We start from the raw sequence: 23,013 nt of genomic DNA, 5'->3' as shown, positions 1-23,013 counted from the left end.
ATGGGGGGCGGGGGGAACAAGCAAATGATAAAAGGAAAAATCTATCAGGATGCCTGTTCTATTACACTATGAATAATATAATAACAGCTAACAAAATAAAACTAAAGAATTTAAAAATTTTTTGGGTAATACATGAATACGTTAAAAATACAAAATTGTACAAAGTAAAAAGTCTTAGCATTATTGCTTTTTCTATTCATCCTGTTCCCGTTTATTCACTTAGTTCCAGTCCCATGTGTACTCCCAGTTAATAATTTCAATTGTTCCTTATGCATCCTTCCAGAATTTCTTCATGAAAATACAATATATGTATACATATATGTATATTTCTCCCTCCTTTTAACCCCCAAATGGTACACTGTATGTATCTTTCTTTTTTCTCCCTTAACAGTATTTTTATAGAACTTTTCATATCAATGTGCAGAGAGCTTTTTTTAGCTCCATAACATTCCATTTAATGTCTGTACAATTTAAGTAATTCACTATCAATGAATATTTGGATTGTGTCCAATCTTTTGCATACTAGTTCACATTTTTTTTAGATAAAATTTGCTATATTCCAGGAAAGATGATTATTGCTTTACTTTGATTATTTCACTTAATATAACAACCCTGTGAATTATATTATATTATTACCACTTTTCAGATAAGGAAATAGGACCAGAAAGGCTCAGCAACTTGCCCAAGATTTAAATACTTTGGTGTTTGTCTTCAGAGCACACACTTGCAGTAATGAAATACAAATTATTTAGCCCCCACCTTCACTTTTTTTTTTTTTTTTGCCTTCAGGAAAATTCCTATTGTTAAGGAGAAATTTCTAGGTATGTGTTTATTATTGTTCTTCACTGGTTTTACAGTTTTTTTTTTTAAACAAACATTTAAAGACGTTGCATAATTCAGTATTTCACTCCTTTCTACTATTTTCTTTCTTTCTTTTCTTATGGTACTAGATGCTTTACCACTGAACTACATTCCAGTCCTTTACAATTTTATTTTGAGACAGCATCTCACTAAGTTGCTGAGGCTGGCCTCAAATGTACAGTCCTGCCTCAGCATCTCCAGTTGCTGGAATTACAGGCATGTGCCACCATGCCCAGCTATATTCATTCTTTATTCTTTCTTGGCCTGTGGAATATATAATATAATGTGGAATAATATAATGGTGAATCTCACATTAAAACATGCTTGTTTGAAGACAGTTTAAAGATATATACCTTAATATTTTGGGGCAGTCTGACATTTTCTGAAAGTTGATGATTTTTATTTTATGGACATTGCATGCTGAACTTTTGGTTGGGGAAAAAAAAGCAAAAGTTTCTCTTAAGCAGCACAAGTTTGAAGTGTAGATCAAATAAATGACCTTGTCCTTTGATCTTCACCCTTCCTTTTACAGGACTTTATATAGTACGGTGACAGAACTACTGAAATCTTTGCATTTTACATCTTCCTTCTCAGAGCTGCTTGGCAATTCAAATTTAAACCAAATGAAATGTATCTTGGACTTGCAGGCTACTGCCACAATGTACAGTGCAGATAACTGAAAAACCCAAATGACAGTCAGAAACCCAAACAAATCCAGACCTTCTCCTAAATTTAGCAAGTGCCTGCCACTGTGAAAAATCCTAATGACAAAACATTATCACCTACTGATTGTAATTTGATCTGTTCCATCTGCAGCCATCAGGGCAACCAGGGTAAAGGTTGGTCTAGTGTTGTAAAGGGGAATGACATCTATCAAAAAGGCAAGTGTGAAACCCTGTGAATTTTTCTTAAAACATTTAAACCTTAAACAATATTTTTATAAAAAACAGGAAGTATTCATCCAGTGACCTCAATTTAAGTTATTGCACAGATCATAGTGTTTAGTGCAGTGCTATCAGCAGCGAAGGACAGCATCTTATTAGGCATAATGATAAAGCATTTTACAACCATCATTCCTTTGGATAAAGCATTATCTGGCAGCCATTTTTCATTCTCAAACTATTCAGACTGTGACACTTTAATGGAAAAAAGATACCACCTGGAGTACTTATTAGTTTAAAAGCACTGGCCTGGGAGCCTAGGAAGAGTCACTGTGTCTCTTGAGCTCCTGCGTGATTTAACTCCAGAGCCTAATGCTGTTCTTTTTCTTGAGGGCCTGGAGTAGCCTGCCACTAGGGGATGCTGTTGCTTCTTTGCTCCAATCCCTGACAGGTTCAATTCTGACCATATCTGTCTCAAGCAAGAGAGAAAAGAGGCTTTACCCTTCCTAAGTGAGTTTGTTTCTCTTAAATCTCCAGGGTCAGCTGAATCTGTTGGAATAATTCAGAACAAAATGAAATAACTAGGAAATAAAATAGCCTTGTAAAAATGTTTTTGAATATCTTCTGTGATGGACCAGAACAGCATCCTGATAGCATAAAAGTTTCATTAGGGGCTGTGGATGTTAGCAGTTTTTGAGGTGCTCCTGAGGGAAGCGAGTTCAAGTGGGGAAAAGTCGATGGGTTATAGAGATGAGGAGAAGTTTGTGCCCACACTGACCCGTCCCCCAGTCTGGCAGAGGTCTGCTTTGCCCCTTTGCTGATTCAGTTTTGACTCAGACACCATTTGCCAAGGCATGTCAGTGTATGCATTTTGTCAGATATGCAAGTCCTGGGGTTGTATGAACTTGGAAAATTCTGGGTTGGAAAGTTAAAAAGAGCTACTTGGTGTGAAACATTTGGAACATTTACTTTTTACTGTGCACTGTGAATTTAGGCTGGGCATTCACTAGGGGTAGACTCTATTAACAGTGACTGTCCATTGAGAGTGGGGTGATTTGCCTCCATTTGGCAAAGTCTGGAGACAGTTTTGATTTTCCTATTGTCATCTTGTGGGTAGAAACCAAGGAGGATTGAACCTAGCGGTGCTTAACCACTGAGCTACATCCCCAGCTCTTTGTCAAAGGGCTGTGTGTGTTTAATTACACACAGGATCTCGCCGAGTTGCTTATGGCCTTATTGAGTTGCTTAAGGCCTTGCTAAGTTGTTGAGGTTGGCTTCGAACTTGCAAATTCTCTTTCCTCAGTCTCCTGAGTTGCTGGGATTACAGGTGTGTGCCACCATGCCTGGTGAGACCAATGATTCTGAGCATCCTCCAAAGCATAGGATGGCCCCTCTACCCAAAAAAAGAATCATCAGACTCTAAAGGTCAGCTGTTTACAAGTTGAAAAACCCTACTCTGTTTTACACACATTCCCTTACTTAACCACACACATTTTTTTTTTTTTTTTTTTTTTTTGGCACTGTCTTGCAGTACTAGAATCCTGTGGAAGATAAATTGGAAAACTGCCCTAAGCTTACTCACAAAGGTCTAATTGCAGAGTGGTGTGGTCTTCTTTTCATACTAATTTTCTTTGACTTCCATTTGTCATTGTTGCCTGGTGTCTCTTTGAAATTCTCCTGGATTGACTTGATGCTGCATGGTTTCTTTTGTAATCTCTTTTTCTCTTTTTTTGACTTTTCTTCTTATTCCCTGAATGGGGCGTTTCTTGTAGTTTCATGCTTCATTGTGATCCATCTCTGGAAGACTCATCTAGTTCCATGATTTCTGTTATGTGAATCTGGGCCAGTGACTCCATCTACATCCTGTGGAACCTACATCTTTCCAAAGAGGTCACATTTTCAATGATATGTTGGATGATTTCCCCAAGGGAAAAAAATGTTCCTACTCCAAAACTTTCTTTTCCTCCTTGACCTTCAGTTTTCTTTCTCCTTTGACTTGTTCTTAAATTTTTCCAATCTTATTAGTTACTGAGATCTGAAAATCAGACTTGAAACCATGTTTAATCACTAAGCCTTGTGAATTCTTCTGACTTTTTAAAAAAAATTTTTGCTGTCAGGTCAGAGGTTGAATCCAGGGACACTTAACAACTGAGCAACACCCCCCTGCCTTTTTTTTTTTTTTTTTTTTTTTGAGACAGAATCTCACTAAGTTGTTTAGGGCCTCAATTAGTTGCTAAGGCTGTCTCTGAACTTGTGATCCTCCTGACTCCCAGATCCACTGGGATTATAGGGGTACACCACCATGCCTGGCCCCTTCTGGTCTTTTTGTCTATCTATTCTTAAGTGAGCTTTGATTGCTCCTTCTCTGAATTATTGAAATGAATTCCAAGCCACATATCCTGTTGCCTCTCTTGACTCCTCCCTTGCACCTGCATATTACCACTGTTTCAATCATTCTAAAACACAGCTTTGATTCTTTTTTAAAAATGTACAGTGGGCGAGTTCCCATTGACCATTGAATAAAGTCCATATCTCTTATGCTGAAAATCAATCCAGAACATTTCAGTTTAATTTCCCACAGTGTGGCCCCCACCTAGATTTAAAACCCCTGTTCTAATGGCTCCTTGGTTGGAGTTCCAGACAGGAGAATTGCTCATGTAAGGTCAAAGCTGTAGAGAATGGAATGCGCAAGGTGCAGGAAGAAAGGAAGTTTTTACAAACCTTTTAGAATTAAATAATCTCTGATATACCAGAGGTGAATAATTGAAGTCCTAAATTATCACAGATATATCTGAATCATTCTCTAGATTAAGCATAATCTATACATGGGAGGATATGATCCTTTATAGCAAATAAAGAATGAAAGTAAAGAAGGATATAGCCCAAGGCTTCGATTGTTCAAAGCTCATAGCCTATCACACAACTTCAGTAAACACTTGTTGAACTGAGAATGAACAAATTAATGTATAAGTGCATGGATGAATGAAAAGCAACTGTAGCAGATGCTGGTAGTGTCCTGCCTATCCCTCAGACTCACTTCTACATGACAAAGGCAAAATGCAAATCCTTGCAGCTCTCTACTTCAGGGTCTTTTTTTGGTTTGTTTTGAGTTGCGTGCTAGACTCGGCCCTGGGTCAAGCTGGAAGTGCCAGAGAGCCTATGAGTTGAGAAGTAGAGAAGCCACCTTCACCAATAATAGACAAAATATTGGTGGACAAATGTCCCAGGTTCCTTATCCTTTAATTAGGCTAACTCTGTGACATACTCTGCAACTTCTCCCAGAACTCCTCATTGGGACTGAGCTCCAGTTGACCTCACTGGTCTCTTGCTTGAGGAAGTACACTTTATTGACTTCCTTTCTTTTCCAGTCTCACTTCCCCAGCCCCAGCAGTGCTTTCTAGGATCACCTTTCAAAACGAAAACAAAAAAACCCACTGGCTATTGACTTCTTGTCTCTGAATTTACTTTTGGTGAAACCTAAACTAAAACAGTCACTGAATGTGGAATTGGACACTGAGGAGTCCATAGCTTTTGACATAGTGGAATAAAAATTGCAGTTGAATAAAAGATATTTCTTTCAGAAGTCAGGGACTATCTTCTCTGTGGCAAAATTTCCTCCACACTAATCATTAACTTGAGATTATTCCATACAAGATGAAAAAGTCATTAAAACTGGAAAATATTCATTAATGGAATGTTATTATGATATAACATTTTAGTGAATATTTTAATACTTATGATATTGCTCAACTCAAATTTTCTTTTCTACTTAAGTCTATCTTACCTATAATGCTCACGTGGTTTGCATATTTGGCCACATATATTTGGCTAAGCAATACAAAGCTACAGTTTAATAAAAATCTGAAATAAGAAATCTGAAATCTTGCAAAAAGTCTTTCATAAAATTTACGAAAGGAAACTTGGAGAAAGCTAGAATCAATGCAACAACAAGATGAAGAAGATCTTCATGAAGAAATGAAGATCTTGCAAGAAGACCGGGCACCAACCAAAGAGGAGAAAATGGCCAAGGATGACAACCTTGATAAGAACCTTCACATCGAGGGAATCTGAATGCCAAAAAATTGAGAGTAGTTCTTGAGAAGTGACAACTTCAAATATGTTTACAAAAACTTATCCTCTTTGTGATTATTCCATGAACGTTAAACATGAAAGGATGAAAGGATGGATATTGTGCAATGTTAAGCTACATTGTATTTTGGGAAAAATATTATTCCAGAGCATTTCATTTACTTTTTTTTTTTTTTTTTTTTTTTTTTTTTATTGCAGTGCTGGGGATTGAACCCAGGGCCTTGTGCTTGCAAGGTGAGCACTCTACCAACTGAGCTATCTCCCCAGCCTTCACTTACATTTTGAGTGACAGGAATACATCTAAATTTACTGTAGTTTGCATGTGTTCCCAGAAGTTCATATGTTGGATACTCAATTCCCAAAAGTATATGTCAATGATATTTGGAGGTGAGGCCTTGGGGAGGTAATTAGGATTAGATGAGGTCTTGAGGGTGAGGCCCTCATGATAGCATTCACGGTTTTATGAGATGAGGAAGAAAGACTAGCTAGCATGATTGTTTTGTTTTACTGTATGATGCCCTCTGTCAAGTTATCATACTGGTGCCATGCTCTTGGTCTTCTCAGCCTCCAGAACTGTAGGCCAAATAAACTTCTATTTTTCACAAATGACCCAATCTCAGGTATTGTGTTATAGTAACAGAAAATGAACTAAGACCTGATATTTTCTCTTACAACGTGTTTAATCTCAAAGTCTGATTTATAACACCCTTTGAGAGAATCATGAAAACATCTGCTCAGTTCAGTAGATTGAAACAGAAAGGAGGCTTATCCCTTGCCTTATTTAGAATCTCCTTTGGTTGAAATTCATTTAAATATTTAACTGAGAACATTTACTATCTTTCCTGATTTACAGATATGTTTCTCAGAAACTTATCTCTAACTTCCAAATAGTCCCAGCTGGCTGTAGCTAAGGTCATGAAACTGATGCATCTGGCTTCAAGTCACAGATTAAGTACAGAAGCAGGCTCTTCATGTCCCTGGAGAATCCAGCTGGAGTAGGAACTATGTCTAAGAAGCACTTGGTTTATAAATAAGTGCCAAGATGATCCAGAACAGGGAGAAACAGAGGGAGGACTGTCTGCTGGGCTCTTCCTGCTGTTGAAAACTCATTCGACCCTTAGAGAGGAAAACTTCCTCCTCTCTTCTGCTTTGAATGTTTTCCCAAACATGAAGGTAAGATAATAACTTTATTACTTTTACAAATGAAGCTATCTCAAAAGAAAGGTAATCCTTAACTTAAAGAAACCAAAGTTAGAGAAAGACATGGAAAAATACAGAAGAAAAAGATCTGAGAGTGACTTAAAATCCTCATTTAAATATGTTTTTAATAGTTTGGCTAAAATGAATTAATTTCCTTCTTTTGCAGTTAATTATGGGTTCAGAGGGCTGATAAGAGGGAATTGGAGACACTGTTTATGAAAGACCTGCAAAAGTCAACATGTAATACAATAGTACTATTGTATAGGGAAAATTTTTCTGCAGTTTATCTGCCTGTTTTAATTTGGAGTCATGTAATGGGGACCTGATTTGACTTATCTAAGAGGTTTATAGAAAAGTGAATTTGCATATTTGGAACATTAGAATTTGGAATCCTGGATGAAAGGGTCAGGATTGTGAGAGTAGAAGACATGAATGGAAGATGGAATGAAACTTAAGGTTTGTCAAATACACATGTTGGACCAATGAGGAATAGACCAAAGATAGAAATGTCTATTATAGACTGAATTTCTGGGATGCAAAATAAGTTGAAATTGTTAGTTCATTTTTTTAAAAAATATTTTTTAGTTGTCAATGAATATTTATTTATTTATATGAGAATTGAACCCAGTTCCTTACACATGTAAGGCAAGCACTCTACCACTGAGCTACAACACCAGCCCAGCTAGTTCAATTTGATTAGTGCAAATTTGGCATTTAAACTTGTGATAAGTTGTTGCCTTATCACACTGGAGAAGTACTTTTGCATTCCTGGATTGCTTCTGTGATAACTATGCTGTCCTCTGTACTGAATCCATGCTCACTAAAACATACAGGTCTTTTACAACCTTTGCCTCATGTACAATTAAATAATTAAAAATTAAACACAAATCACAAAGTGAATTTGTTTAATGTTTTGATGCTACAACACCAAGTAATCTAACAAACTTCGAATTGTGATATAATTTAATCTCTATTACTGCCTTGTATTTTTACTTAAAATTAGAGCATCTGTTAGCTCGAAAAAATATCATGCTTTTGCTAAAGTCATCTTTTGCTAAAGTTTTTTCCTATTTGTATTAATTATCAATCAATTCCCTTATTTTTCCTATGATGAGACATCTTAATGATTGTTTTATGCTAAAAATGCATTTCACAGTCATTGATTATTCCAGCATTTTAATGTTGTGATAATAAACATTCTATTTTTTAATTGGTTGATAGAATGTCAATAATTAATGCAATGGTTTTACTCCAAGTTGCATGCAAAGTTTCTATCTGTATTTGAAAGCAAATATTCCTATTTTTATAGTAAACCTGAAGGGAAACTTGGGAGAGTCTAAACTATTAAGACATTAGAAATGGTTTCCATGTCTGACCTTTTAATAAAGAGTAATCTTTTATCTCCTTCCCCATTTATGTGAACTAAATTCAGAGAGATGGTCCCAGAATCCCCTTTTGTTCTCTTGGTGTCTCTTGGATGGAGACAACTGGGTCTATCTGAGATGTTTGAGGTCTTTAGAGCCAAAAGGGCATCTCTCTAAGCTGGCACCCATGATGAAAGGATATTCCCTGAAACTTGGTAGAAATTCTTTTAAAACCCATCTAACGGGGTATTAATTTTTTTTTTTTTAATTAAGCCTGTTGTGGCTGAGAGTCAAAAGCCAAGAACAATAAGTATTCAGGGCTCCCACATTTTAAAATGAGATGTTGAACATTCTATGCAGTATTGTGAAAGGAGTAACCCCAAATCTGTCTGGCGACCCTCAGGCCATCTCCATCTGCAATAGCATGCAGCATTGTGTTCCTTGAAGTGTGGCAGATATAGGAATGGTATTCTATACACATTTGGGAAATTTAAGGACTAAGGTCTGTGTTTAGCAGAGTCTATCACTGCATTCCTAGAGGCTGCAGCCTGGGTTGGGTATTCAGAGTTTGGCCAGACAAGGATATGAGCAGGTATCCCCTGGATCAGAGGTGATCTTGGGAAGGGAGTCAAGTGTGGATTGTTAGGGACTCAGCTTGAGAGTTTGACCACCTGCAGGGTGAAGCAACCCCAACAATGGCATAGTGTGGAAAGGACTCTAGGAGGCAGGCTATGGTGAGAGTCAGAAACCAGGAACAAAGGGAGTATCAGTCAGGGAAGTGGTTATTAGATGCCTGGCAGGGAGTCCAAAGTGAAGAGGAAGAATCAACATTTAAACATCTGACGCCCGATGATTTACCATCCTGGACTCTAACTGGATCAGTTGAACAAGATCCTTTCTGACTCTTGTCTCTTTCCCTCCTGCTGCTCTGGGCTTGTAGAAGACAGGGGCACCTTGGCAAGTGGGGACGGGGAGGAAGAGGTAGGAATTTTGAAGTGCACCCCACTGTTTCCCCATATGTGCACCTAGGACATGGGAAGGAGTGATAAGTTTTAAACTAATGATAAATTGAAGTTAGAATTTTTAATTTCTGAAAATATGACTATTTGTGAATGCGTAAGAGTGATGAGTAAAACACCAGATCTGCTTTCTTGGGGACAGGAAAGTATAAGTTGACAGCACAGAGAAAAGGCACATTGTTGAAAAAGAAAACAAAACCACATGTAGGTCATAAATTTCCAAAAATTTGTAAACAATTATATGCCTCACATATTTGTTGAAAAATCAGAAAAGTATTCATGACCTCCCCCATCATTGATCACTCTTTCCCAGATTACGCACAGCTCCTTGGTACCTTTCCACCTTCCCGAAGGTGCTCACTGGGATAATAGGCTGAAAGATTTGTAAAGCTATAAAAGCTACAAATAGGCAAGTAGGATTTTTACAACTGAAACGAAGATAGTTAATTAGAGGATGGAAGATCTAGGAAGACTGATGGAAGGTTCTGGAAAATATCTTGGGAAGACACTCTATAGATACAGTGATGAAAAAGAGGTTCTCAGGAAGAACACAAAGGATCTTGACCTCTTGAAATGTGGGATAATTTCAAACTTTTACACTGAGTTATGAGGTGAATGTATTTGATATTCTTAGAGAATCATTAGTAAAAAAAAAATTGAATTATACTTACCACCCCCACCTTTAAATTGTCAGTAAACGGAGGAAAACACATACAAGTGAAAATAAGATAATGGAAATTACCTGTAATTTACAACCAGAAATAAACTTTAGTCATTTGTTCTATTTCTTTCTAGATTAGTTTTTTTTAACGTGCTTGATTTTTCAAATGAAATGTAATCCCATTTTACATATGTTTTTGTAACTGTCAGAGCCTCAATATTTAGGTTTGTAATATCACATGAAGATGATGATAACAGGCCTCAAGGGTATTTTAAACACAGAGGGAGCCACCCACAGAACTAAGGAGTGAAATGAGAGTCACCGCCCCCTGCCTGAGGCTGCACCTCAACTTTTGATTACTCATTCCCAGAGCTCATTTCCCTTTTAACTCCACAGCCATCATCACTGATACTTCTTCCAGATTTTCTCCCCTCGGTGTCCTCAGGGTGCTGAAGTTAGACATGTGGAAGTGGAGAGAGGAATTAGAAAAGGATGGGCCTACGGCAATGCTGGAGGCCCTGTAACTCTTTTCAGTTTATTTTCCTGTGGTAATGGCCCAGGCCCTGACAGTGGGAGGTGTGGCCCTGAGAATGACATCAATTTTTACCCTAAAATGATGTATGTATTTTTAAAATTAACTAACAATTGTATCTATCTGTGCTCATCATCTTTTAAAATATGTACACATTGTGGAATGGCTCAGTTGAGTTAATGAACATCTTAGTATCATCTCACATGCTTAACATTTTGGTGAGAACACTTGAAATCTGTCTAAGCAATTATCAAGAATGCAACACATTGCTATTAACTATAGTCACTGTGTTGTTCACTAGATCTCTTGAACTTTTCCTATCTAACCAAAATTTCATATCCTTTTACCACAGTCTCCCCAACAACTCTTCCCACTCCTACCTTCTCAACCCCGATGATTCTATTTCCATGAGTTCAATATTTTAGGTGCTAATTGTAAGTGTGGCATTTGCCTTATTGTGTTGGCTTATTTCATTTAACATAATGCCCTTAGGATCATCCGTTATCGCAAATGGCAGGTTTTCCTTCTTTTTTTTTTTTTAAGGCTTAATAGTATTCCATTGAGCATTGTTTGAGAGCATCATGTATATATATATGCCACATTTTTTCCCTTTTCTCTCTTTTTTCTCTCTCTCTCTTTTTTCTTTGGGTGCCAGGGATTAAACTCAAGGGGCACTTAGCCATTGAGCCACATCCCCAGCCCTATTTTGGATTTTATTTAGAGACAGGGTCTCACTGAGGTGCTTAGCGCCTTGTTTTTGCTGAGACTGGCTTTGAATTCTCGAACCTCCTGCCTCAGCTTCCTGAGCCCCTGCAATTACAGGTGTGCACCACCGAGCCAGGCTTCCTCTCCTTTCTCTCCCTTCCTTTCTTCCTTCTTTCCTTCCTCCTCTCTCTCTCTTTCTTTCTTTTTCTCTGTAGTGCTGGATAAGGAACCCAGGGCCTCACACTATGAGATAAGTGCTCTACCACTGAGCTATACTCCTACCCCCTCATATCACATTTTCTTTATCCATTCATCCAGTGATGGACCTTAGGTTGCTTTCATCTCTTGTCTATTGTGAATAATGCTGCAGTGAACATGGGAGTACAGGTATCTCTTTGGACATACTGATTTCATTTCTTTCGATATATATCCAACAATGAGATTACTGGATCATATGGTAGTTCTGTTTTTAATTTTTTTTGAAGAAATTACAAATTTCTATTTAAAATGGAACCTTAAAGGAAAAGCAGAGGTGTGGGGAGAGGGTGAAGGGAAGGAAGGATAATAGAATGAGACAAACATCATTACCTTATGTACATGTATGCTTACGTAAATGGTGTGACTCTACTTCGTGTACAACCAGAGAAACAAAAAGTTGTACCCCATTTGTGTACAATGAATAAAAATAAAAATAAAATAAAATAAAATATAAGAAGAAAAAAAAAAAGCAAAAGTAGTTATTAAGCTTTTTACATGTTTCTTTCACTCTTTGTACTCTAAACCCAGAGATCTGGTCTTGTATGAATATCTTGGTTTTAAAGTCATTAATAAAATGAAAGTTAAAGTAATGCTTTATTCTTTTTCTTCTCCAGGCAATAATCTTATTCATTTTTGTGGGATTTATAGGAGAGCTCCAAATTTCTTCAAGGTAAGAATTTTTTGGACCATGTGTGAAAAATCATTAAAAAATATTTTGGAAAATTTTTTAGTGTGGTCTAATTCTTTTCTTGCAGCTTGAGAGTATCTATTCCTACAACATGTTTTTTTCTTGTTCTCTATATTTTTAGAAAAATTGATGATAACAACTGTGCATTTTATTCTTCTTTTACTTTATTTTTTTCCTTGTAAGGAAGAAACTGAAAGACTAAAACACATCAAAAGTTTTGTCCTGGTACCATTTTACCTGTGATTCAGGGAATCACAGAAGATTCATGCATCCTAGAACACTCCTTGAGCTTTACGTTCAATCCTTGCAAAACATTCTATGTGTTTTAAAGGTTGAGAGTTTTCTAAGAAAACAGTTTTATCAGCTCTTAGGACCTGGAAAAAAGTAAACATCATTCACCTCTGACTTCTTATTTTTATTTATTTTTTTACTGTCAGGGTGATGGGAACAGGTCAGGTCATTTATGGAACTATTAGAATATATGTCAGGGTTGTGCAAAGACCTGGGGATACAGAGAGGTGAGAAGGCATCAAATGTCTGCTGGATGACTCAGATCCTGTGACAGTTCTTTGTAATGTGAGTGTACAAAGGGCCCTGCACAGGGTGATGTAGGGAAGTCCAAGGCAGCTTCCGGTCCTAAGTCTCTGTATTTGGGGGAAGTCTCTGCTTTTCACTGGAACATAAAGTATACAAAAGTAAGTTCAGATTGCTTAAGGTAGAAAACATTCAAGTATTAGTGCCATATGAAAACTTATCAAGGTTGGTTCCATAAAAGAACCTGAGAGCACACACTAGAGAATGGGGTTCATTATTTTCAGGGTCATCTAACAGTCTTAAGATATGTAAACATCACCTTGACTCAAGATGTTTCCCAGTCTGGAAATGTGCTAAGAATTCAGAAGTCAAAAATCTGGGTCCCTTTATCTTCTGGCAAGTCTTAATTTTTTAGGACTAATCCAGCATCCTTCCTCCACAGAGTTGAGAGTCAATTCTCCATTTCCCACATGTATTTTATTTGAGTGCAATTGTTTAAGCTCAAATTGCTGCACTTGGGTGTGTGCTTGAGAAGTAGCCTAAATGAGTATGGGTAATGTTTAAATATAAATCATTGTCACTTTAACCTCTGCTAGCTTTTATGGGACTGTTTCTCAAAGGGTCTTATTAGACCTTGTCTCCCAGTGAAGTTTCTGGATAACTTTTCAACTCATTATGCAGAATCCTCTCAAAAGCATGATCACTTCGTCCTGTGTGTTCTAACCTACCCTCTCAATTCTGAGCACTCTTCTATCTATATATCTGTAACATGTTATTATAACATCTCTGCTATAATATCTACTAGATTAGATATGTTGTCCTGTGATTGTTTGCACATCTGTGTCTCTATCCATCCCTCTATCAATAATGAGCTCCTTTTATTATTTCTACAACTCTGGGGTCTTAATAGTGCCTCATACATAGTAGATGTTCAATAAATGTCAGTCTCTAATAAACAAATTCCTCTCTACCTATTTTTATATGCTTTAGAATACTTCTAATTTCCCTTAGGAAAAAAGTTTTTGAAGCATTATTGCCTGTTTTTGACTGTCCTTGCCTCTTCTTTTTGTCCCCTGCTTATCTTCTTATGTTTTGTCATGGACATTTTGAAATTACCACAGTGCCTCTTCTCCAGTCAACTGCCAGTGGGATTCCTATGGCCCTTGGTCAGAATGCAGTGGCTGTACCAAGACTCAGGTAGGACAGCACCAGACTTTGTATTTGGTCACTTACATGCAGAAGCAGCTGAAGTATGACCAAAATGGCATGAACTTTTAAATCTTCATAAATTAGTACTGATTTTTTTTTTGATAATTATTTTAGTAATTTTGAAGGGAAAAAAGTATGATTTGTTTAACAACATTATAATAAAGTGATTTCTACATTCATTTTTCATGAAGAAATTTTCTAAATCTTGTCTTTGACTAGAAAGTATATAGGCTAAAAGTTAAAAGCAACTCACTAACTCCATTAGGGAAATCAAAATAGTATGAAATGAAATTGGCAGATAATTCAAAATGTTTCATTTCCTTCATTTCAACTTTTCTTCTCCTTTCAAACAAACACTAGCAAATAGCAAAATGGTTGCTTTGTTTTACTTCACAAATAATGACCAACTATAAACAAATCAAAATGTTTTGCAATGTTTTAAAGTTTAATTCCTAAGGAATACAAATAAAATACTAGAATTGACCTGGAAATTATATAATCACTCTGAAGATATGGCTTTTCTTTTTCTTTCTTTCTTTCTTTCTTTCTTTCTTTCTTTCTTTCTTTCTTTTTTTTTTTTTTAATAAAACATTCATTGAAGAAAATACAGGGCTGGGGTTGTGACTCAGTGGTGGAATGCTCGCTTAATGCATGAGGCCCTGGGTTCGATCTTCAGCACCACATAAATATAAAATAAAGGTATTGTGTCTGCCTACAACTACAAAATATATTTAAAAAATACAGAGAAGTAAGAAGAAAGAAAACAGTACTCATAATTGTACTATTTAGGAGAAACATATATCAGCATTTGGGTATTTATTCTTTGGTTTAATTTCCATGTGTTTATAATTTAAAAAAATAGGATTATTTCATTGGAATTTTGTATTATACCATTTTAATCTAACATACTGTCAACAAAGTACAAGAATAATGGGGCAAAAGTCAAGGAAACACCCAGAACATAAAATGTATTTATAATTTAAAAACAAGAAAGAACTCTAAGGAGACAGAGAGTACTTTCTCTTTGAGTGAAGGTCATCATGCAATGAATACATCCCTAGATCATAAAGCAACGTTTTTTTAATTCATAAAGAGACAAGTGAAAATGAAAAAGGGGTCTTAAGATCAGAACTTGGCAGGTGAGAATGAGCCTGTTCAGAGTGGGTGGCCCTTTGGGTCACCCTTATGACGTGGAGAGGGCCAACATTCCTTTCACAAACAATGTGATCCATGCTTTGGAAACTCAGAAAAGGACCCTTTGAAAAATCATATATGAGTTGTTTCTTCATCAATTAAAAAGGGGACCTAAAAAATGTATTCAGATGCTTTACTAGGTTACATTCCTCTCTAATGGTTCCTCTGCTTAGTTCACTGAAAGAAGCCAGAATCAGCTCCAACTAATGAAAACTTCTTCAGAACTCAAATTAAAGTTCTATGATGCTCGTACCAAGGAATCCCCACTTCTACCCTAATTTGGGAGGATGGATAAATTCAAAGTTGCTTTGTAGATCCACTATTCCCTGTTGGTCTTTGCTCAAGGTGTAAGTATTCTGGAAGTGATGTTTGGTTTGTTTTTATTAACGGAGGAAGGGTAAAGAAGAGAGGAAGTCTAAAAGATGCACCTCTGCTGGTGGAAGGGAAATGATTTTGTAGATCTTAGTTTTTGTTTAACATTAGATACATGTCTTCATATGAATAAGTAGTAGTGAATTTTAGGACAAATTAGTTGTAAGTTTTTCATTTAGCTTGATCATTCCCTCGATTTACCTTTAGAGGTGTGTTTTCCACATATTTCCCATTTTATAGTTAATGATTTTGATTGTCTAGTAAAATTCCATTGTAATCCTTTGGACCACTTAAACTGTCTTGTAAACTTGGCCTCCACGTTAGTATATTTCTTTCTGGGTTTTTTTCCTTGCCTAGCCTTCATTAAGAAGGCCTAAGTTTCAGCTTAAATCACCTGCCACCATTTTTCTGAGGGACGAACCTAACTCCACTTTAATTTCCCTTTCTGGGAACCCTTACCTCCCTCCAGTAAAATTTACTTCCCCATTTCTAATTTAATTAGCTCTTGTTAGATAGCTTGATCAAAGCATTATTTTACATTGCAGTCTATTTACCTATGTGTCTACCCAGTTAAGCTTCACTCTTTCAGGTTTACTTTCTCAAAGATTCATTAAAAATTTTGTTCTTTACTCAACCCTGAAAATATAAGACTGGGAGCACTCTATAAATAGTAATCCAAGTGTCACTCAGCTCAAGGACAATAAGGTCTATGCATTCATTAATTTTTGTAGGTTTTACTTCTGTAGAACACCAGGACAATTTCCTGGACATTGTTTTTCAAATTGTGTTAATTCTTCCCAGATATATAAAAATAGATGTGCATATTTTTGCAGTGCTGGACATTGAACCCAAGGTCTCATGAATGCTAGGCGAGCACTATACCACTAAGCCACTTACTCAGCTCTCCTCTCAGATTTTAGTACTCAGAAAAAGGAAATTAGAGATAACTAAAAAAGACACTCCCTGTTTTGTGTTTAGACTCGCAGGCGCTCAATCGCTGTTTATGGGCAGTATGGGGGTCAACCTTGTGTCGGAAGTGCTTTTGAAACACAGTCGTGTGAGCCTACACAGGGGTGTCCTACAGAAGAGGGCTGTGGAGAACGTTTCAGGTGTTTTTCAGGTAATTCATTTTCCATAGGCTCATCATGTAGACCATAAGTTGAAATGCTATTCGTTTTCCTTGCTTAATATGTTTTTGTTGTTTTTTTACTGTGTTTATGTTGGTTGACAAATTAATTTTCCCCAAATATTGGAAAGATATTATTGATATATTAATCACATAGTCAACTGTCACTCCTCCAAAGACAAGGGAGGCATTTGGTTATAAAGGTAGGAATATTATTTGAAGAGAAGTACGCCTATCAATAGACCCAAACAGTTCTTGACATTGCATTTTTGTTAAGAGGCAGAGGGAGTGTGGTATGTACATGAGATTGGGCAAAAGCAATGTTCCTGCCAAAATTATTATGTTTACAAGAAAAATGACTCCAAGGAGCTAATCAAGGAGTGATATAGCTCACACCATGCATGGTTTGTTAGAAACATAGTTTGGCATTGAATATTATTTAACTTATTGTCTCTGTTGCATTCATGTAATTAGATTAATTCTATAACTTTTAGTAAAAATGTATTACTGTTTTTATGTTCCTACGGTGATGGGTGTGGATATAGAAATGAAACACATAACCTCTTCTCAAAAGTGTTAAAGTTTTATGGGAAGGATAGTATATAAAGAATCTCTGTGTCAGAATGTATTCTTTGGTAATACCTGTCAAACTCCTATTTTGGTTTCAAAATTCAAACCAATGATAGCTGCTTTGGGATGTATTCCCTAAACCCTCAACTGATGGAAGTAATAAGCAAATCACTTCTGTGTTCTCTATGCATCTCATACAATGTGTAATCTGGGTATTTGTTGACCTGGGTATTTCTCTTGGTAGACTCTGAACTCCTTGAAGACACAGATGGTATTTCTTTTATTTTGGTACCTGGAGTGCCTGGCACATAGCAGACTCTCAATGAATGTTTGCTGCATTGCATTGAGTAGCAGGAAAGTGGGATACATGCTACACTCTGAGGACACTTGTGCACAAAGCACCCTATGAGGACACAGAAAGACCATCCATCATAATTTGTGGGGTAGGGATGGTGTTCAGAAGGAAAACGCATTTTACTTGATTCTTAAAGGACAAAAAAAAAAAAAAAAAAAAAAAAAAAAAATCCTCCCAGGCAAAGAGAAAGGTAAATGTAGGAATATTGGAGATGAGAGGAAACCTGGCTTTTTATTCACGCAAATGGCCCAGTATGACTAGGATACAGGAAAGTATTAAGAGAAGAGGTAGAAATGATACAGGAACTCCATCATCTGGTACCTTATTTCGCTTCCCTAGTATCTGGGGCTTATGGCTATCATTACAATTAATGCCACTGAATTACAGCAATTCATGTCTTCATAGCCTTCCCTATTGGATTTTAAAGCATCTGAACAGTCTGACAAAGGCCATTTTTATTCACATTTGTACCCCAACACCAGAAAGGGGGTTTTGCCCAGGGTAAATGCTAAAGATTGTAATTCAGAATCACCAAGAAGAACACAAATTTGGCATCTCAGTTAATGGTTTCAGAAAAGAAATCAAAAGTTGAGGGGCAGAGTGTCAATCTATATTCTAAGTCATTAGATTTGTATGTAGGATGTAGACAAAACTGCTTGCTGATTACATGTGAGAGCCTGGGATTTTGAGCTCAGGTCCTATTTTTAATTTTGTGTCTGGCTAGCATGAGAGGTAATTCAGTGTTCTGCAACATGGAGACCGAAACTGTGGCTAGTCCTTCACTAGCCACCCTAAGGATTTATCTGAAATTTGCATTAGTACAGTGCTGGAGGTGAGGGACAAAACAGTTTTGATCCAGGTAGTGTTGCCTCTTTTCCCTCTTTTGTATTTGCATGGGAGCTTTTCTTTTGTTCAGGTCAGTGTATCAGCAAATCGTTGGTTTGCAATGGGGATTCTGACTGTGAAGAGGATGGTGCTGATGAAGACAGATGTGAGGACTCAGAAAGCAGAACTTCCTGTGACATCGATAAACCTCCTCCCAACATAGAACTTACTGGCAATGGGTAAGGTGCTGAGACACCTCTGGAGTATATCAATGGGTTGTAGCTTTTAATTTCGTGGTATGGTGAGTCTAATCACAAAGCACTAAATAACCAAGTCTTTTCATTGACTCAAAGCTCTTTGCCACATCCTGAAACAATTTAAAAATCATACCTATATATCTATAGATATTTGTAGTAAGATGCAGAGTGACCCACTGTTTTGGGACTGTCCTGATTTTAGAAATACAACTCCTGAAACCAGGGAAACCTCTCAGTCCTAGGGAAATCTGGGCATTTGGTCACCCTGTGGGAGGTGGAGCAGGAAGGGAGAGAGAACTCATTTGGTAATGTAGGGTCAATACTCGAGAATGGAGAGCCTTCAGAATGAGAGCAGGGAGAGAAGAGAGGTATGTTACAATAAATACCCAGACTGAAAAGATATGTCTAAATTAGCTGGGAACCTAGCTTTCCATGAGAGGCTAGCAAAATCCTGTGTTTACCCTTTTAAAAAATAATTCTGTGGAACTTTTAGAAGTCATCTTACCTGAGTTAAGATTTTCAGGCTTTAATCTATTTTAGAATATAGATATGATTTTCCTATAATATTTTAAAATTTATTAACAGAGAAACAGGGTAAAGTGAGTTTAAGACAGATACTATTCAGCATACTAAGAGGCAATCAGTTGAAAATTCATTGAATAAAGCTCTTTCTTCTCCAGAATAAACTTAATTGCATTGGTTTTATCTATAGATCCAATTCAAAACTAGCTGTTGCCATAGATACAACAGACTTGTGTATTTCCCAAATATGTTCTTTTTTTTTTTTTTTTGTTCTTAGATTTAAAAAAGTTGGGTTTTCCCAGCTATTAGCGTTGGCTATTATAGTAAGCAGGGGAAGTTGGATAATGCATGGTGTGCATTAAAATGCTGTTCTCTTTATTTGCACTCTCTCAAAGAAGTGCTTAATCATAAAGTATCATAAAAATTTGTAGAGTTCTCTAATGATGTTTTTTTTTCCAGCAAGTACTATTTCTGTTTAAGTGCCTTTTCTCCCCTCCTCCTTTTCTAACTCTTCCACCTCCTTTCCCTCTTCCTCTTTCTTTCTTCTTCTTCTTTTTTCTTTCTTTTTTTTTTTTTTTTTCTTTTGACAGTTACAATGCACTCACTGGGCAGTTTAGGAATAGAGTCATTAACACTAAGAGTTTCGGTGGTCAATGCAGAAAAGTGTTCAGTGGGGATGGAAGAGATTTCTACAGGCTGAGTGGAAACATCCTCTCCTATACATTCCAGGTACTTAAAAAAAAATTATGTCACTTTTATTGATTTCTAATCTGTGAATTGTCAGAGATTGTTTTATATGTGAAACTAACTTTTTAGTATTTGTTGAAGATTTACTTATGGTCCATTATGTGGGCAATTTTTTTCCTTTGCAAAACAATTTAGGTTTTTTCTTTTTCATATTTATATTGGTGCATTATAGTTATATATAATGGTAGGATTTGTGGTTACATATTCATGCTGTGGTCAATTTTTATAAATGTTTTATGTGGGCTTAAAAAGAATCCATATTGTTTAACTCTTGGGTACAGGGCAGTAATACTTCTAAATTGTGTCATTCATGCTGATGTATTCTTTTTGTTGTTGTTGTTGATTTTGTGATGCTGGAAATCAAACCCAGGGTCTTGCATGTGCTAGGCAAGAAGCTGACATCTCCTTACACATCATTTCAACTCCTCATCCTGTGTGGGCTAAGGGTCCTGGTTGCCTGTCCCTGTGTGAGTGTTAATACTGAAGGCCTCAGCACAAATGGTATGATAGTCTCCTTCTACTGCCACAGTGACAGCTCATTTTAAAAAGTTTTCATTTTTAAATTGTGAGATATTTTATATATGCAAAATGTGCAAGTTGAAGAACAAATTGCAAATACCCATATGTATCCATAATCCATCATAAGAAATAGGATAGCCAGTGACTTACAAACTCTTATGTATCCCTCTCTGAGCACATTTCTCCCAACTCCCAGGCAACCATTATCATATATTTGTATTAATATCTTTCTTATTTTTCTGTTAATGTTAATTCTATATATGTCTTTGTCCCTAAATAAAAATTTAGTTTTGCCTGTTTTTGCCATTTATATAAGTAGAATTATATATTTTTCTATGACTTCTTTTTGCTCAAAATCATGATTTTGAGATATCTTTATGCTAATGCAGATGGCTTTTTTTTTTAATCCTTAATTTTCTCTCATGAAATGCATTGAACACTTGTGCATGAGTCCCACACAAATGAACACAAATTTCTTTAGGACCCACACCTGGAACTCAAATTGCTGCTTTATAACTAGCTTTACTGGGTAACGTTTCCCAAATGACTGTATCAGTTTATACCCTCCTCCCCCGTGTGGAAGACTGACCTCAGCTCTATGTTCTTGACAATGTTGGTGTTGCCTGACTTTTTAAACTCTGCTTAAGATCTAGAGGTTTTTTTTTTGGTTCCACACTTCTGCTTTTTTGAATGCTTTTTCTGTTATGTGCACCTAGACTCTTTGTGTTCTTTTATATCAACAAAAAATCTACTCACTCAAAACAGTTTGGCTTTAGGAACTTTCCTGAAGATTTGGGGGGAAGATAGAGGAGAGATTTTCTGGTGTAGTAGTGCAAATGCATTCAGGCTATCTCGGTTGGCACCTTCCATCTCAAAACATCCTTCTACAGACTGAGTGCAGTGAAGTTTCTGGTCTTATTCTGTTTTTGCCTCTTGCTCTCCTCTTCCAAGACCCCCTCCCTTGTTCCTTTATTCCTTTTTTGGAGAACTCACACAATTTCCAACTCAGCCCTTCTTATCTATTACTCTCAAATTTGTAAAACAAAACCACTGGTGTGGGAAACCGTCCTTATTTAGCAGAATCAGACTAGGTTGAGCCATGGGATGCAGAGGCCTGGGTTCTACAAACTGCTCGGAAGCATGTGGTGCTGTGTGGGAGTGGTTCCCTGTCCCCTTCTGGAATTTTCCCTTAAGAGAATGGCTCCCCTAACTCTACCCTATCCTGTCCATCACAGAAGCTCCTCCGGGTCCTTGCTCCCTTTACCCGTGTGTCTATAAATAAAAGAGCATTGGGTTACTCCAGTTTGAATGTTGAAAACAGGACAGAGCTGGTATGACCAGACCCGTCACATCCCTTCTCTCATAAAAAGAGCATTGGCTCTCATGTGTTTATTGAGTAGATAAGTTTTTTTGGGTAGTAAATAGAAAATCCGCCAACATCCTTCTCGGGCAGTTAATCCTTTCCTTCTCCACGTGGGATGTGGCAGAGAGGACCCCAACACACTAGGATGTTCAGACAGAAGTGCCCTATGTTTACACAGATCAGCCTTCTCTAGAAAGCAGCTTTGATTATAAATGGCACACTCCCCACCCCCCAACTTACCTGTACAATGAGTGACTTACACTTGAGTTGTTGAATTATGAAAATGAAATAAAGCTGATCAGAAAAATAACTGTATCTACTACTTTTGAATATCTGCTGTGGCATCTGGTCTATTTTAGGCAATTGGTATAGATTTTAATCTTTGCAATATCCTTGAAGAGAAGTAATATTTTATTATTTACCTAAGTAGAAATTGGGGTTCAGAGAACTTCAGCCAATTTTCTACACATCATCAAATTTATAAGTAGTAGAACTTGGATCTGTGATGTTTCACAAACCTTTATTTTTTGATTACATTTCACTCTCTTCATGTATTGCATTTAATTTCTTTTTCTATTCTAAATTCTATTTGGGGAACAATATGTATTGTAACTTCATCTTTGACCAGAAGAGAGAATGTGAGATACATATGTGCTGATAATTTTTTCTTCCTCTATTCTTGGGGGCATGTGCTGCTAATTCTTTCATAATTATAAAGGGAAAGAAATTGCATGTACATTTTCTCAAGGGTCAAATTTAGAAAATTACAAAGCAGAGGAAATGAGGAGCAGGAGCATTTCTTAGTTGTGAGGTAGATAGGCTAGGAGTCTGCAGCTTCTGAAGAAGATGAATAATTTAATAACGGCCTGATCTTGACATTCATTTTCCTCAGCAGGGCTTGATTTTTGGATTGACATCTGAAATGTCTTTCCAGTCACTGAATGTGAAGATGTTTGTCAGAAGTAGACAAAATTATAGCCTGTTATTGAGTGAGGAATAACAATGTTTTGAGGATCCAGCCTGAGGGAAGTGAGGTAGAAGCAACAGGACGTGAGCCAGTTATCCGAGTACTAAACCCCAATGTGGACACGGAGGTGTGAATATCCTCCATAGCTCACATAAGCTGACCTAAGCTCATTGCCTGTTCAGCTCTCTGTAAGGT

General features: G+C 36.8%; 1 protein-coding gene across 1 annotated transcript in view; it reads left to right on the top strand.

The window, feature by feature from the left end:
* The first annotated feature begins 6,779 nt into the window (after nucleotides 1-6,779).
* Nucleotides 6,780-23,013, top strand: part of C7 (complement C7) — a 55,737-nt gene continuing 39,503 nt past the window's right edge. The window contains exons 1-6 of the mRNA XM_079145069.1: nucleotides 6,780-7,004; nucleotides 12,185-12,240; nucleotides 13,914-13,989; nucleotides 16,546-16,687; nucleotides 18,535-18,682; nucleotides 19,813-19,951. Of these exons, the coding sequence (XP_079001195.1) occupies nucleotides 6,999-7,004; nucleotides 12,185-12,240; nucleotides 13,914-13,989; nucleotides 16,546-16,687; nucleotides 18,535-18,682; nucleotides 19,813-19,951 (567 nt within the window). The 5' untranslated portion in view covers nucleotides 6,780-6,998. The remainder of the gene's footprint in view (nucleotides 7,005-12,184; nucleotides 12,241-13,913; nucleotides 13,990-16,545; nucleotides 16,688-18,534; nucleotides 18,683-19,812; nucleotides 19,952-23,013) is intronic.

The sequence above is a fragment of the Sciurus vulgaris genome (genome assembly GCF_902686455.1).
Source record: "Sciurus vulgaris genome assembly, chromosome: 6".
Taxonomy (NCBI): Eukaryota; Metazoa; Chordata; class Mammalia; order Rodentia; family Sciuridae; genus Sciurus; species Sciurus vulgaris.
Note: the sequence above shows the minus strand (reverse complement) of the source record. Positions and strands in the feature narration are given on the sequence as shown.